The sequence below is a fragment of the Camelus dromedarius genome, chromosome 15 (genome assembly GCF_036321535.1).
Source record: "Camelus dromedarius isolate mCamDro1 chromosome 15, mCamDro1.pat, whole genome shotgun sequence".
Taxonomy (NCBI): domain Eukaryota; kingdom Metazoa; phylum Chordata; class Mammalia; order Artiodactyla; family Camelidae; genus Camelus; species Camelus dromedarius.
In genome coordinates, this window is record NC_087450.1 from 24,351,444 (window position 1) to 24,369,662 (window position 18,219).

Here is an 18,219-nt window from a genome sequence, read left to right on the forward strand (position 1 = left end):
TTAGCGGGGAGGCTGGGAGAGGTTAAGAGATGGAAGGCAGGGATCAGAGATGGGAGGAGTAAAGGCACAAAGGGGTCTCACAGGGGCCAGTGGAGCTTTGAAGAGACACAGGGAAACAAAGGAGAGAGTTTTCATTGGGAAAGCAATGTAAGAAGAGTGCCTGGCAAGAGGGCAGACCAACTGGACCATCAGGAGAACACGATGGGTAGGCTGAGCTCAGGGAGAATGGCGGAGCAGCTGTGCCGAGGAAAAGGCAGGGAGGCCTGTGAACTCAAGATGGGACTTGGTGTTAAGTCACAAGGCAGCCCAGCTCTTGCTTCATGCAAGGTGCAGGCTGCTGGAACCCCACCCACACCCATGCCTCATGTGCTCTGCGGGCACCAAAGGACCTGCCATCATCCCATTGTCCAGCATCTTGGCTGCTGAAGGGAAAGCTGAGACTCACTTGAACATGTGGGGAGGGTCAAAGAGCCCCAAGGGTGGCCAGCACCCAGGCATCCACCTCCCTGCCCACAGCCCCTCCCTGGGTGCTGGGCTGGCAGAGTCGGGTGGAGCAGAGCACACGATGGCCTGAGATGCACAGGAGAGGGGTCGTTGCCAGGACTCCTGGGGAAGCTTCTGAAATGACAGAGGAGGTTATGAAAGTCAGTCCCAACGCAAGATGAACACAACGAGAGAGCCAGCTAGGGAGCCAGGCTCAGAAAGCCTGTGAGAAACCAAGTCGTTCCAGGGAGCTTCTATAAAGAGAGGTGTGGGTGTGGAGAAATTCAGCTACATTTAGCCAAGAAATGCAAGTTTGGAATTGTTTTTAGTGTTGTTAGTCACACAGTGTTCAAAGTCCCTGGAGGAAATGTAGCTTCTTCCAGGTTCCAAAATGTGCTATAAAATGCTCTAAGAGTTCTCAAAATGTCTTAAGAAACCCAACTATCCTGGATGATCCTGGTACAGGTGGGAACCAGCAGATGATCTGAGCACTGTTTTCGAACTGTCCTCCAACAAGATATATCACCCCCACAGATGGGCTTCAGGGGCCAGGGAAACCCTGACATTCATTCCAAATTGTGTTTGCACATGTACACTTTTCTGGTGAAAAGAGGCATGCTTTAATCATATTTTCAAAGATGTCTGCAGGATGAGACTGTGTGTGTGTGTGTGTGTGTGTGTGTGTGTGTGTGTGTGTGCGCGCGCGTGTGTGTGAGTAAGAGAGAGAAAGTGAGAGAGAGGGAGAAGGAGAGAGAAGGAGGGAGAACGAGAGAGAAGGAGGGAGAAGGAGAGAGAAGGAGATTGGGAGAGAGGCTGATTAAGAACCACTTCTCTAGGATAAGTCCAAGTTTAGGAAAAGTATCCAAAGCCATGGGGGCTCTCTATTATCAAAACAAAAGGAACCGGATTCTGTTTAATGCATTCTTATGTCTTCCAGAACCATCTGTAGAGCTGCTCAGTGAAGGAGCAGAGTTGAAAGAGGCTGTCAGGTGGGAGAACTGTGGGCTACCCTGAGCCTTCCACCATGAAAGTGCCCTTGACTGATGCCTATAATGTGGCCCCTGCCCTTTTTTTTTTTTTTTTTAAATAGGGGTATAGTCCCAGACTCGGCCATTTTAGGTGACTATCAAATTATCTGGGTGGAAAATCAAGGGCATAAAGGATGGAGTAGAGGGAAGTACAAGCAAAGGTGAACAGACCATAGAAGAGGCCAATGCAATAATCCAAGGGAGGGATGGTGAAGATCTGGACTAAAGCAATGGTGGTGGAGAAGGAAACAAGTGAATAAGAAACAGTGGTGAAGCAGACTTCAAGGTCTTTGGAACTGATTAGCTCTAAGGGATGAAGGAGGAAGAGCCATGCAAGGGGAGCACCAGTTTTCTGCTTGGGCATCTGGGCGGATGGTGGCACCACTGAGACAGGAGAAGATTTACGAGGACAGACGATGAGTTCAGTTTCGGCATGCCAAACTCTGGACATCTGCGGGTTGGCTATACAGCTGGAAGTTCGACTGAGAGGTGGGACTCAGACATATGACTTTGGGAATCATCAGCCAATAGGTGGAATATAGGAGATCAATGAGGAAGAGGGTGGAAGGTGAAAAAAGAGTGGCCAAAGGTGAAATTCGAAGGACCAACAGCATGTGAAGGGCTGGAAGAGGAGGCAGGGATGGGACACAGAGAAGGGTGGCTGTAGTGGGAGAAGAAGGGCCAGAAGAGACTGTTTCCGAAAGGTAAGTGACAGAGGGATATATAGACCTGCACTGTGCAATATGGCAGCCACTGGTCACATGCGGCTGCTGAACACTGAATTGTGGCCTGTCCACATTTAAGGTGTGTTAAAGCTGCAAAATACACAGCAGGCTGTGAAGACCTAGTAAAAAAAAATTTTAATAATATAAAATAATGAATTTTATATTGATTACATGTTAAAATTACACATTTTAATATTTTGGGTTAAATGAAATACATTATTAAAATCAATTGCACCATCTCTTTTAATTTTTGTAATGTGGCTGCTAGAAAAATCACATATGTACTTGCATTATATTTCTGTTGAACAATGCTCCCCTAAAACACCCAGTTCTCCCTTTAAATGAGACAAAGAGGACAGTGGATTGGATTTGGGAATTAGAGAGTCACCATGTCAGCAGAATGGCAGGGACAGAAGACAGACGGAATGGCTAGAGAGTGATGGAGCGACTTGGTGGGGCCTGGATGGGAGGGGGAAAAGGAGGGAGGGTGAGGGTGGGAACATGTGTGTAAGATCAGTCAAGAGATCTGTTCTTCTCCTGAAGTGGGCTGGGTGGGATGGGAATGGGAAAGACCAGAATGTGTTTCTTGGCTTGAGGACATGAATCCAGTTTTGGACGAGTGGCGTAGGAGACACAGGAAAGGGGAGAGATGCTGAGGGAGCTTGGATGGATGTGAGGCTGAGGCCCAAGCACCAGCTTGAACAAGAGGGACTGGCCTTGAACAGGAGGGACTCACTTCCCCTGGGAAGAGACGGAAGGAGGTGAATGGTCTTCGTATGGGTGGACAATGGGAAGTGAGTCAGAGGAGAGAAAGAAGTGCCAAGCTGGAGTTCAAGTTCAGAAGTTTGACTGTTGAAGAGGGTGGCAGACGGAGCCAATCAAAGACAAGGATGAAGATGAGGGAGCAGCGAAGAGGGCTTAAGCACAGCTGGCAACATGGACTCTGGAGGGTGGGGAAGCAGTCGGCACCAGTGTGATTTTCTGGTCAGAGAGTGGAGGGGTGGGTGGTAAGAGAAACAAAGGAGGAAGAGCCACAAGGCCTGGAAGCGTGGCATTTGAAGATGCAAAAAGTGAGGCCAAGAAGGAGCTGATGAAAAAAAGATGGAGGTGTGTCGGCACTGGATGCACTGATGAGAATGAAGATGAGGTGTTCTGAGAATGAGAACTCTAGAGGAGAGAAGGTTAAGCCACTGAGTGAGGAGTTACGGGTGATGACGTAACCCACAGCATGACAGTGCGGGTGTGGGCCAGCTGACCATTACCCCAACAGACCGGAAGCCGATAAATGACAGAAACTGGGCGGGGAGAGGATGGCAGTGCAGCCGTGGACTTCAAAGGAGTGGGTGAGGCTGGTTAGAGAGTGTGCGGAATGCTTTACACACATCCACAAAACGCCGGACCCCCCACAACTCACACCCACCAACACCCTTATAAGCCGCACACATCTTGCCCCCAACAACTATGTCTTCCGTTACCACATCAGGACCACACAACAGTACAAAGCAGGAGGAGAAGCCACACCGGGAGCACCCCTTCCCTCCAAACGCAGGTCTGGGAGATGTTCAGAGACCTGATTAAAATAATCAGACCCAACTTGGCCCCTGTCTTCTCAGAGAGCCTCCCTCTGAGTAGAAAAGTGCTTACCTATGTGGCATGTGTTCTTTAGTTCCGTGTGTGAGTGCATTTGAGTCAACTGATTCACTATAGGAGTACGATCTCCTAGGTGTATTCATCTTTTAAAAAAAATCATTTTATAGCACTTGGCCTCTGCATTTTTACACCCTGGTACATTCTTTGTGCTAGAAAGTGAGCAAACTGTTCTCTAATGAATGGCAGGCTTAGTTCCTAAAATGATCAGTTACACAGAAGTCATTATTTTGCTTTAAACAATACGGAAAATCAAGAGATCTGAAAAGAGAAAATCACTTATGAAGGTAGCATTACATTTCCTTAGAAAATCAACGATTCAGCTTTCAGTAGAGTTACATGGCTAAACACTGGGCTTTTTGAGATGATTACTTTCAGCATTTCCGAGTTTAACAGATACTGTAACTTCAGTTCCTTCCACGTGGTTAAAGGACAGGAAACTTGTTCCCTACTGCCTGCTCAGGGCAGCTCTGAGTGAAGAGTTCTCATTATTAAGGGGTGCAGTGAAGGAGGAGGAGTTAGCCTGGAGAGAAATGCCCGGGAGTAGCAGGGGACACTGCCTGCCTGCTTGTCTCACCCCAGCACAGTCACCCTCCCAGAGTGAGGTCTGAGCTTGGCTTACAAGTGACATGTATGCAACTGCAGGGCTGTGTCCTGAGTTCTCTGCTCTGCAAGGTCCCTCCTTCACAGGACAGAGTGGTTTTGGCAGAGCTCAGTATGGTAAATGCAGTGGCACCTGCCAGCTTGACTGTCGGTTCTTAGCAGCTCTTACAATACAAGCTCAGAGAGCAGCTACTGATCAGTGATGACAAAGGGCTTCTGTCAGGCCAGTGAGCGCAGGAAAGCGCCAGGGGACCAGGGCTGTTTATTGGAGGGGAGCATTGCCCCGCTTCATCACACTCATCAAGCCTCAGGCAAGCTTGGAATGGGGACGTACTCACTCAATAAAGCATTTTTTAAAAACTGGGGGGGGGGGGGGTTCTCCAGCAGATTTCTGTCCTCAAACACAGCATAAAAGGTAAAAAGAAGAACTGGGATTACCTAGATCAGGGTTTCTTTCAATTTGGGGAAATCTATCTAAACCTCGCCCGTATTTTCATACGTTGCCACTTGTGAGCCTGTTCTTTATTTCACTGTCAATCTGCTGACTAAGAAGCTCTGTCTGCAAAATAGGTGTGATGGCTACAATAACACAGAATTTTCAGTTGTTTTTTTGCCTCAAGTTATTTAAATAGATTTAAATAAAACAAACATTTAATTTCTAAAGGACGGATGGTATGGAGATAAAAACATCATTTAACTAAGAGCAGTTCTGCAGCCAGGGGGGCATCACTCGATTCTACCTGAGTCACACCTTCCCACAAAATAAGGCCACTCACCAGTGCTAACAAAATGAAGGTGAAAGGGGTCACTGATGAAGAACAGATCTGTAGACCATTCTGAGGACAGATTAACTTGTTTAAGTATGAAGAGAAGCGGGCTAAGCAAAGGCATCCATTCATTTACTCATTCAAGAAACATTTGTTCACTGTGTACTATGTGCAAGGAACTGAGTTAGGCACATGGAGGTAACCGTGATAGATACAGGGCTGACCCTTGAGAAACTGAGTCTCATAAACAAAATTTGTAATTCAGTGGAACTGTAAATATCTTAGTACCACAGACCCATACATTAAGGAACCAAGGATTAAAGACAGCTATTAATTTGGGGCTGAAACAAAAAATAAAAACAAAACAACCCCCTCCTTAGCATTTCTTTACATACCCATGGTGTACAGTTTTCATTATAGGATTATCTTTTTGTTTAAGTTCATAAATTTATACAGACTGATTCAGAAAGGATATGAGATAGTGAAGTAGATATGGTTTAGGGCTTCTCCTCACTCAGTCATAAGCACCGTTTAAGGAAAAGTTTGGAAAACTCGTAATGCTAGAGTGGAATTTTGAAGTCATTTGGTGCTAGGACCTGTCAGTGCAGAGAGAAGGGACCACCATTAACAGAGGGCTCAGAATCTGCTTCTAATCTTGATTTGTAAAAGCTTCTTGGTTTCCTAAGGAACATATGGCGTAAACTGAGAGTAAACGTGCACCAGAGGGACTAAAAGATTAATGTAAGGGTATACGCAGGTTCCTTCCTCATAATCCCCTGCTAAGAATAATCCTAAGCACTGCCACATCAGTGTCTCCTCACACTGGGTCGCTGAGATGGATAGGGCGAAGTTGCCTTGTAGGGGAAGGCAGTTCATGAGTGAAAACTATTCTCTTCCCCTCCCCTCACCATGGAGTATTGGGAGAAGGATTCCACGCAGGAAACACATAACCACCTCTACTACATGTCTGAGGGTGCCCCAACCACCCTCCCCAGTGTGAGGACCTACAGGGAGAGGGACGACGAAGACCACCCTTCAGGATCCTGATCTGCCTGCAGATCCACAAGTGGGGGTTACTGAAAGGTAATGAGACACTGACAGCCAAATGTGGGTGAATATCGCAAGGGGTCACTGGTGCAGGAGGATGAGTCCCTGTCCACGGGAACTGCTGGAGGCACCACTCATTCAACCACATGAAAGGAAACTTACAGCATACATGACTGAGCAGGGGAGTTGCCTGACCCCTCCTAAACACTCAATGTCACACGCTCTCTTCCAGAGGGAACCCTCAGTGCCACAGAGATGTAGCTTAGGAGTGAGGGCCTCTCAACTTAAAGGTGTTGTTCAGAATTTCCTAAAGGTTGACGCCTTTAACCTGAGAAATGGAAGGATGGCCAGGGGTGCCAACTGCTTAGAGACAGAAATTTCTAAACTGGATTATGGATATAAAGACAAGATGCCAACAAGATCTCAGACTCTTGATATCGAATCCACGGGTGTCAGTGACTGGAAATGAACCTAAATCTTGTTAAGTTGTTAAGGAGTTTATTAATTCGTTCAATAAATGTTTACTATGTGCTGCCACTGTTACAAAATTTGGAGATAGAGCAGTATATCAGAAATTTTTCTCTCACAGAGTTGATATCCTAGTTGGGGAAGAGGAACTTTACTAGAATTTCCTAATCTGGCAAACAAAGATCTATGGTTGTTCAACTCTTAAGGCAATTCCCAGACTTTCAACCAACAGGAGTGAGATAATGTGTTCTATTCCACTGAAGAAAAGCCCAGGATTAGATTGGCTTTCACTGGTAAATTCTACCAAACATTTGAAGAAGAATTAACACCAATCCTTCTCAAACTCTTTCAAAAAATTGAAGAGAAGGGAACAGTCCCAAGCTCATTTTACAAAGCCACATGATCCTGATACCAAAACCAGGAAAGGACACTACTAGAAAAGAAAACTATGGGACAATATCTCTGATGAATACAGATGTAAAAACTCTCAATAAAATACAAGCAAACCAAATTCAGTAGCACATTAAAAGAATCATTCACCATGAGCAAGTGGGATTTCCTGGGGATGCAAGGATGGTTCAACATATGTAAAACAATTAATGTGATACATCACATTAATAGAATGAATGAAAAGAAATATATGACGACCTCAATAAACATGGAAAAAGCATTTGACAAAACTCAACATCCATTCACGATAAAAACTCTTTTAACAAATTAGGAGTAGAAGGAACATATCTCAACAAAATAAAGGCTTTATAGGACAAGCCCATAGCTAATATCATACTTAATGGTGAAAAGTTGAAAGTTTTCCTCTAAATCAGGAACAAGACAAGGATGCCACTCTCACCACTCCTCTTCAACACAGTACTGGAAGTTCTAGCTAGAGCAATCAGGTAAGAAAAATAAAAGTATCAGCTCTGGAAAGGAAGAAGTAAAATTGTCTCTATTTTCAACTGACATGATTTTATATACAGAAAATCCTAAAAATGACCAAAAACCTTTTAAATCTAATCTATGAATTCAGTAAAGCTGCACAGTACAGCTTCATGATACAAATTAACAATGTTTCCATACACTAATAACAAATTTTCAGAAAAAGAGATAAAGAAGTCAATTACATTTATAATAGCATCAGAAACAAAATACTTTGGAGTAAATTTAACTAAGGAGGTGAAAAATCTCTACTCTGCAAACTACAAGACACTAATAAAAGAAACTGAAGAAGATTCAAATAAATGGAAAGGTATCCTTTGTTCATGCATTAGAAGAATTAACACTGTTAAACTGTCAATACTACAAAAGCCATCTATAGACTTAATGCAATCCCTATCAAGATTCTAGCGGCATTTTTTTAACAGAAGTAGAAAATAACACTCCTTAAATTTATACAGAACCACGAAAGAACCTAAACAGTCAAAGAAATGCTGATAAAGAATAAAGCAGGAGGCATCACACTTCCTGATTTCAAGCTACACTATGAAGCTATAGTCATCCAAACAGAATGGTACCAGCATAAATGACAAATAGGCCAAAGGAACAGAATCAAGAGCCCAGATGTAAATTCAAGCATATATATGTAAACTAACATTTGATAAGGGAGCCAAGAATACTCAATGAAGAAAAGACAGTCTCTTCAATAAATGGTGCTAGAATAATTGGATACTCACATGTAAAAGAATGAAACCAGACCCATATCTTACACTGCTCACAAAAATTAACTTGAACTGGGTTATAGACATTTAAATGTAAGACCTGAAACCATGCAACTCCTATAAGAAGCAACAAAGCTCTCTGACATGAGTCTTGGTAATGATTTTTTGGATATAACACCTAAAGTGCAAGCAACAAAATAAAAAATAAACAAGTAGGACTACATCAAACTAAAAAACTTTTGCACAGCAAAAGAAACCATCAACAAAGTGAAGGGACAATCTATGGAATGGGAAAAATATTTGCAAACCATGTATCTGATAAGGGGTTAATATTCAAAATATATTTAGAAACTTTTACAATTCAAAAAACTAAATAACCCAATTAAAAGGTGGGCAAAGGACCTGACTAGACATTTTTCCAAAGAAGATATATGAAAGGTCAATAGCTACATTAAAAGATGCTTAACATCACTAGTTATCCGGGAGGTATAAATTAAAACCACAATGAGGTATCACCTCACACCCATTAGAATGGCCATCATCAAAAAGACAAGAAAGAATGAATGCTGGCACAGATGTGAAGCAAGGGAGCCCTTGTGCACTATTGGTGAGACTGTAAATTGGTAGAGTCACTAGGGAAAACAGTATGGAGGAGCCTCAAAAAACTAAAAATAGAACTACCTTATGATTCATCAATTACACTTCTGGAATATATCCAAAGGAAATGAAAAAGACTAACTCAAAAAGATATCTGTACCTCTATACGCATAGTAGCACTATTTACAATAGCCAAGACATGGAAACAACCTAAGTGCTCATCAGTGAATGAATGAACAAAGAAGTTGTGTGTGTATACACATATACATACACACACACATGGAGTATTATTCAGTCATAACAAATGAGGAAATTCTACCATTTGTGACAATGTGGATGGACCTTGAAGGCATTATGGTAAGTGAGATAAGTCAGATAGAGAAGGACATATACTATACGATCTCACTTATTTGTGGAATCTTCAAACAAATAAATAACCAAACTAAACTCAGAAAAAGAGATCAGACTCTTTCTATGGCTACCCGAGGCAGAAGGTGGGGGCAGGGAGAATTGAATGAAGGTGGTCAAAAGATACAAACTTCTGGTTGAGATAAATAAGTACTAGGGATATAATGTACAACATGATGACTACAGCTAACAGTGCTGTATGATACATATGAAAGTTGTTAAGAGTAAACTGTAAGAGTTACCATCACAAGAACATTTTTCCCTTTTTTAAAAAAATTGTATATATATGAGAAGACGGATGTTAGCTGAACCTTGTGCAGTAATCATTTCACAATATATGTAAATTGAATCATCATGCTGTATGCCTTAAACTTACACAGTGATGTGTGTCAATTATTTCTTAATAAAACTGGGGGTAAAGACAAACAGAAACCCCCAATATATATCTAATATTGGATGAGAGGGAAATGAAAAAAAAAAAGTGTATTCTAAATATTTCCCCTTACAAACAACTGGACCTTGTAAATGTAATTTAGAAAAAAAAAAAACACAATACAGAGGAAGAAATTTTAAAATGGTTTTCTAACTGTATTAGGGATCACCCCTCTCTGAAAAACAAATAATATTTAATTAAGACATAAAACTTAATTGATAAAAATGTATAAAAAGCATGATTTCTTAAAACTTCTTTTTAGAAGATTGTTGTGTACATGTTATATAGCCAGGTAAGACAGCTGAATATCTAGACTAAATATTTCTGATAAAGTGAAGACTAAAACCATAAATATCATGTTTCTACAGCTGTCCATAATTCATAAGTAAACTACATTAAACTGGTGCTAAGACAATACAGCTTTAGTGTTAAACGCTAACTTTCCAACTTTACACTTTTTTTTTAAGGGAGAGATGATCTTTCCAGTCTGAGATAAACAAGACAGTTTAGCAGCAAGCCCAAAAACTTTCTGAGGAAAGAAAAAAATTATGTTTTAGCTCTATTTGGGATTTGGATTTGTGACCATTAAGTTATGCAGCTTCTGAGGTTGGGGTGGGGGAGGTTTGAACCTCTCCTTTTAGTAAAAGGTGGAAAATGCTATAATAAGCAAAATGATATTATAAAGATGGTGTAGAAACAGACAGGGTTAAGTCCCACAGCCTTTTATTCAACCCTGGGTAGAGAACCAGAAGCTGCAAGCCTCAGCATTTGTTAATAAAGGACCTTGAAAAAATACAGACTGCTGACTCAGATGCACTGAGAAAACAATCCCTAAGATAACTATTACACCCACTTAGAAAAATAAAAGTTGGTGAGTACTTTATATGCCTATTTCCATAAAAATAGTTCAATCTGTATTTATTTTGTATCTTTCATCATAAAGTGTGGTTTTGGTCTGAATGCAGGTTCCAACGGAATAAATTAAATAAAAAATATCCATTATCACTATTCCCCATGGAAATGGGTAATCTAAGCAGTTAGGTGAGGAGGAGATAGGAACATGACCCCATCAGGCACAACTAGGAAGACTAATGGCTGGTCATGATATCTGGATTTTAATAAAAGACCATATCCCACACTGGGAGATACTATTAGATCCTATCTAGAAATTAAGAAAACGCCTTTGTAATTCACCTCTGTGGTGATTATGCAGTTACCATAGGATGCAAAACTGGGGTTGCATGATACTTTGATCTACACAAAAAACTGGATATTGGTACCAAATATTTCTATAACTTTAGTTTCTAATTTCTGGGTTTTTTTGTCTTAATGTGAACATAAAAATCTCTGGAGATGGGCCAACATCTCCATTAATTTTAAAGATTTAAACATTATTTTTAAAGATATTGGGGAATATCAAAATGTAATGTGACTAAAATATAGATTTTTTAAAGTTGTTAATTCTCCGTGTACTAATGAGTTGATTCTTGTGGCACCCCCAGACAGTGGTGTAAAATCTATGGCTCATTAAAACTGTTCCACTTAACCTGGGTCAAGTTTTAAGTGTCTCCAATAATTCTTGGTATTGATTTGGTTGTATTCACTGGCATCTTTGATTGTATCTATACAGTTATAACATTAGGTAGAAAGTATCTGTGCATATTCAAAGGCATTTATAAAGGATAGTAATTACTGTGCAACATTAAAATGGCCTGAAATTCTTTTCTATGACAATAACACCAATTTCTGTTGGAAAAAAATTACAGGAGAATGAGCTGGACATTTTCCATGCACCCCTCTGTATCTACCTCCACCCTTCTCCTCCTGCTCTGTGCCCTCCAGGGCTGGTCACCATGCACCACATCAATGGACTGCCTTGCCCTTCAGCTTCTGACTGGATTCAGCGAAAGAGAGGCACCAGCAGTGGGTAACAGGAGAATGCAGCTGGGGCATGTATTCCCTCAATACTCCCTTGCTGGGACTCAGGTTGGTCACCTTCAACCCTGTCCCCCAGGTCTCAGCTCCTGGAAGGTGGCCTGCTCCTACAGCGACCTTCTCCACACCTGGCAACAGCATCCTCCCCTTCAGGTCCAGGGATAGCAATGGCTTCCAGCCATTACAATTCCCAAGGTGCTGCCCCACTCCTGCTGCTTCTCTTCATCCTGCCCACACCTTTGTTAACAGCCCCTTCAGTAAGCTCTTCCCCCAGTTACTTCCTTTTCAGAGTCTCTCCCTTTCTTGCTGGGACCACAACTGACACAGTGAGTTTAGGTTTAGGCCAAGGTTGAAAGACTTAGGTTATTCCTTTCACTGTCTACCAATTTTATGAAATTCTATCCAAGATACTAGGTGTCCTGTATTTTTATATCATTTGAAGTCAATTTTAGGGAGCTTAAGCCAAGAATCAAAACCAGAAGAGAAAGAGAGAGATTTCTGAAGTTTTAGACAAGACTATCCAACATAATTTTTAGAAATACAATATATAACATCGTGCATCAAACACAGGAAAAAATTCCTATTAGAGAAAAATGGGTTATATTTAAAATATCAACGTAACCTCATGACCTTAAGAGTAATTTTTTTCTATTTTAGGTCTACACTAATTTAAGAAATCTCGAGTAGTTACAGGCAACAAATGAATGTGAACTCAACAGAGACCAGATTCTCTGTTTGGGACAGGAAAACCAAAGATGAGTGTGGGACCTCTTGTCAAAAAACAAGGACAATTTCAGAAATACACAGTGGTATTGTAAAAAGCCACATACACCAACCCAAATAAAGGTCTGCTACAAACCAAACAGTGATAATTTAAACATGAAGTGAAGGCAACAACAGCACGCCATTCGTTTTGAATGTAAAAAAAGTTGTATTATTACTGCAGGAGAAAAATAATACAGATTATGCTCTAAAAAAGGAATGTATATCAATAGTAATCAAACAACTAGTGCTCATTTTAAATCAAAAGTGAGGTTAGAAAGAGTGAAAAATGACTTGATTTTTAAAAATAAAATACTAATATGGCTATAAATGATACACTTTCCCCTCCTTAAGAATTCAAGCAGTTATCAGTCTGAGATACAAAATATATTTTTTCTAAGTTGATGATATGAAATGCCAAATCTCAGGCCAGAGAATACATGATTTAAAAAATGGAATTTAGATTGACCTGAAACTTGGGTCTCTGGGGGTCTCTAAAAGTTGACCTTCCCCTCCCCATTTCAGAGCTGTGTGCACTGCTCATGGTCACCTGGGGGGCAGCCAACCACAGAGCCAGGGCATCTGGAAGAGTCCAGGAGTTCTTGGGGTGGGGGCAGGAAGATACAAATTCTCCCGAGAGCATAGCAAAGTTTCCCACACCTACAAGACTCCTTACTGCACAGGGCACTGCTTGCATCCCAGTAGGAATTTGGGAGACTTGAGAAGCTAATTCTTTAAGGGGATATTATATTACCTCCTACTTTACATTTTCACTTCCATTATGTGTCTATATCTTTTGTCATAAACAAAACCTTTACATCCTCTGACTATTGGTATCTTCCAACATTCATACACTGTCCAGTTATGCAAAACACGCACAATGCGAGGGCAGAAATCCTTGACTGTCATGCCCAACTGAAGATGATACAGGCATGGACGAGTGAGCACTGCATATTGCACCTCATTCTCCCTCCTTTCAAGTGGTCGTTTAAAACAACTATCCTCACTCTTTCCTCTCTTCACTGTCTACTCAACAGGTTATGCTGATTGACATTATCGTGAGCCACAGAACAATGAGGAGCTTTATATGGACCTGGATGAGAAGACATCACAATGTCCCACGATCCTGGATATGGGGTTGGATGCAGTAACTGGTTAAGACTCTGGGATCTCTCTCTTTGGGGAGGGGATAACTACATTTTCAATCATACGTGGGACAGTTTAAACTGGGGCATCCTAAGAGTGTCTATATGACAAGAAAAGGGTGGCGTGTAGTAGACTAATTCATTGTTTTGGGTCCATCCAGAAATCAATCTCTTTAATTTGGTTAAGAGCCCTGGAGTTTTACTTCTGGTGGAGGGATTACACTGCTAGTCTATGCGTGGCATGTGACTACTTCAGAATCATCAAAGGTTCATATTTCCCAGCACATCATAAGATACCTGTGAAGACTTTCAACAGCAGAGACTATACAGTCTAGGTACTGCTGCCATTTTTCTACTTAAAGAACTGCAATAACCTAGAGGAAGCAGAACTGGGATATGGAGAGAGAACAGAGTCGAGTCCTGGTAGCAAGATTTGAGCCGTGCCCCAACCCCACCAATCAAGTGACACCTGAAGACCTCCTATCCCTGGATTTTCAGGTGTGAAAGCCAGTGGTTTCCTTTTGCTTAAGCCAGTTTGGGATGGGTGACGCCCTTGAGACTAAAATCCCTTAACTCAAGAATCAATATATAAACAAGGTATGAACTTGTTAATGTGTTGAAAAAAACTTCATAATTTTTCAGGCAACTCTAGTAACTGGTACTGAGAAAACGTTAGGGGTTTACTCTTCCGGCAAGTTTGGGAGAACTGTTTTTACCGAAGTCAGAGGACAGGATTTTGGCACCATCCCTTGAGTTATGATAACAGTAAGCATTTTGTACTTTAAATTGCTCTGGAAAACTAAGCTTTCTTGCCTCCTATTTTTAAAAACTTTCTCAAGAGAAGCTTCCTGACATTTTAAACACTTCTTAAGTAATAAATTTAAGTTTGCAGATAGACAAAACAGCTACTCTATTGTGAGGAAACATGGTAAACTAGGAGATGAGGTCAAAAGTTGAGAGCAAGGAGGTGCATCAGGCTGGAGTTGGGAGCTTGAGAGGCAGGGCAGGTTTGGAAAGGTTGCTCTAGACTAGAATTTGATGGACTAGCTGGGGACCAAGGAGTGCACTTTGAGCGCTAGATGAGGTCTGGGAGCACGGACTCCTGACGTTGGAAAAGACTTTTTGACTTTCCTCAGCCACGTGCCACACATAGCTGAGCAGCAGAACCACCCAAGGGCTCACCCAAGGCTGGGGACTCGCTGGACGGGAGGCAAGGCAGCCCAGCGTGCTAGAGCAAAGCTGACGTGGGTGACCAGGACGCTCGATCAATACCGGGAAGAGACCACATACTGGTAGGGGTAGCCCGGCGTTCTTCTGGCAGCAACGACACATTTCTTTCCACTTTCCCACCTCTCAAAAGACTGGAACTAAAGATCATATGGCTTCTGAAGAATAGGAACTCACAATGTGTTAGAAATTGTACTAAGAAGCACAATCCAAAGCCTCCCCGCTACTTAAAAATCACACCGAGTCCAATCAGAAATAATTTATGATATTTTAAAGTTTAGGAATTAGGAATTCAGTTGCTTAAAATCGACTGATGCATAATATACAGCTGCCATCAAGGCACTGTTCTCAGTATGACAGACACCACACTCATCTCAGGGGTTCTAAGGTGGAAAGGATTTAAACCAGAAGAAGAACTGCCTGGAATACTGGTAGGAGGCAAAACAGGCCCCTGCACTGAGCAGGTGTTCCGAGCTCCTATATTTGGAGGTCCTCAGGAATTTGTCTCCTGTTAGTCTTACATGAATAGACACAGGTGTTTAGAACACCCAGGTGCAGGCAGGTATCTGCACGTACACACAGGACAGAACAATGAAGGGAAGGTAAAGGAGTCTCTGCCTCTTCAATTAGCAGGGCATGAAGTAGTTAAAGGGAGCAGTGCCAGGGCTGACAGTCCCGAATATTCCCAGGGAGAACCTGGGTGCTGCCTGGCCCCCTGTGCCTGACGCCTGAGTCCCCAGGCATTTGCTTCTCTGACGCCTGGGATGCTGGGGTCCATGGAGCCCCTTTTGCACCCCAGGTGAGGACTCAGGTGAGCTGCCTGCCTGACTTATTGTTAGCAAAGAGTCCCCCCTACCCCAAAGGCTCGGTCCTGCCCCACATTCCCCCTCTCATCCTGCTCTCACAAATCCTCTGAATGCCAGCCATGCCTGGCACCCCTTTCTTCTGCAGTTCATAAGCTGCCTATCTCTGAGGTTCAAAGTCTCCTAGAATTAATGATAAGGATTGGAGGAGACTTGATTCCCAGTTCTGATTAGGAAGTGACCTACCCCCATGGAGGCAGCTAACTCAGACACCACTGGCTGCTCCTTCTTCCCTCGCCTCTTCCTGGTGTGGTCCTGCTTTGCTCCCAGCATGCTGTGCAGCTGGCAGCCCTCTCTTTGGTTACAGCCCCCTCTGGGAACTGATGCTGTCAAGGCTTTTTTAAGTTATCAAGCATGTTGCTATTATAGAAAAGCCTTGTCTATTCCTCTGGACCCTGTATTTATATCTTAAAATTGTTTTCTTCACTACATGTTTTCTTCACTACACCCTGGTGTGAATTATTTTCTTAAATGCCAGTAAAATATTGAAATGCCTACCCCAGTGTCTCATGACACTATGAAGCTTTTTTTTTTCATATTTAAAAAGTCAACCCTGTGTATGCTAATGTATGACAAATTTCCAATCTGGCATGATGAAAAAAATGAGGTAGCTTCAAAATTCTGAAGTTTAAGACTGAAAATTCTTAGGGTCCTCTCTACTGTCACCTTTCTTACCTCCTGCTAAATTGGGCAGGTATGAGATTTTTAAAGATCCATCCAAAGAGACAATAAGACCAAGAGAGGTTCAGAGAAAGCAACTGCAGTGTCTGGGATTAGGAATTTGATTAGATGTCTGTATTTTGGTGGCCAGTGTAAATCTCAGCAGAATGAAGCACTGGGTTGTAGAAATTAGCCAGAAGCAACCTTGGAATAATAGTCAAGTTGATTCATTTCATAACATTATGTGAAATTGGAAAGGCTGGGTCATTTTTTTTTTTCAAAAGAATGTTTAATTTAGGCCAAATGTTTTTTAGGGTGGATTATTTAAGTGGAAGGCTTATTCATACATTTATATGCATATGGCTTTTTTTCTTTCTCCTTAGATTTATGTCCTTTAAAAATATTTCCTCTTTGCAGCCACTAAAAAAAAAACATGTTACAAGCAAAATAAACCGTAATGACTACTTCAGAAAAATCTCTTATTTTGTTTTAATCAAAAGACAACTCTGAACCCTGAGAGTAACATTTAACAAAGAGGCTAGGAAAGAATTAGGGTTTTTTTGTATCAATTCAATCTTCTTGCCTGTAGCACACCCACCATTTATCAGGCTTATTTTAACATCTGGTTCTGAACTGAAGCAGGAGAGGGAAATGACATTTCTTTGTATCTAAATTTTCACCTAATAGTAAAAGGTGATAGATCAGATCTATTAAATATTTATTACTAAGCATAAAGCCATGCTGAATGCAAAAAAACCAACTTGAACCCCATTAATTATATATCATGAGATCAGGGTACTTGTGAACACTGAACCCATATCAATATGAAGAGCCCACAGATAATTCTTAAACGTCTTTGAGATCCATGAAGTTCTCTTTAGATATTAGTATTTTTACTCAATATTTTCCTCTTTAGTATGAGTATGGTAAATTAAAGCATTGTTGTAATTATGAATTTTTTTTTTTTAGAAATGCTAGTGTTTTCTCTTATCAGTACTTACAATAGCACATCAAAAAGGCCCAAAATACTACTAGAAACCCTCCTTCTACACAGAGGATCACGGCAACAAAATCAAACTGGTTAAGCCTGGAATCTCCAAACACGCCTGAACAAAGCTGGTCAGGTGAAGACACAATAGGAGAAGGCACAGCAAGGGATGCAGCCTGGTGCGCAGACTACTGTCAGGATGGAAGACTATTTTTCACAACCCACAGATATTCCTCCAAGACCTCAGAAGCCTGCCTTTCCTCCCACCTCTGGAGTCAGCACGCTCTCCTGTCTGCCATCACACTCAGGACGGTTCTGGGCCTTCCTCACACCCTCTCTAGTCTAACCAAGTCTCATGTCTATTGGAGGCATTTTCCACACACGACTTCCGCAAAGTGTAACCCACCCTTTTTTCACATTAGAGGCTGTGGACCATTTCCTCCAGCTTAAGCCTGTGTGCTGGTTAAGACTGTGCATATACGTAAAAGACTAGCTTGAGAAGCACCTTTTAGGGCAAAGGAAAATTCACTGTGGTTTCGACAAGTTTCTTGTCGTGAAGTTTAATAAATGCAAACAAACCCGGCGCCACCATACCTTTCTTCCACTGAAACTTCCTTCATCTGCTGGTGTGGTTTGGTGCCTTCCATTTCCCTGATGCTCACAGCGTAGATCTTGGTGGTATAATCAATGGCCTTTTCTCTTGCAACGTCGCTGTCATAGCCTCAAACGACAGAGAGACACGGGAAGGAGGCAGAGTTGGTTTCCGGCGGCACAGGAC

At 41.9% G+C, this 18,219-nt stretch overlaps 1 protein-coding gene across 5 annotated transcripts in view; it reads right to left on the reverse strand.

Annotated features, from left to right (window-relative positions):
- The window catches only part of EML6 (EMAP like 6), a 214,091-nt gene that overhangs the window by 23,080 nt on the left and 172,792 nt on the right, over window positions 1–18,219 (reverse strand). For all 5 annotated transcript variants that reach the window (XM_064494485.1, XM_064494483.1, XM_031467040.2 and 2 more), the window contains exon 27: window positions 18,036–18,162. In XM_064494485.1, coding sequence (XP_064350555.1) covers window positions 18,036–18,162 — 127 coding nt within the window. The remainder of the gene's footprint in view (window positions 1–18,035; window positions 18,163–18,219) is intronic.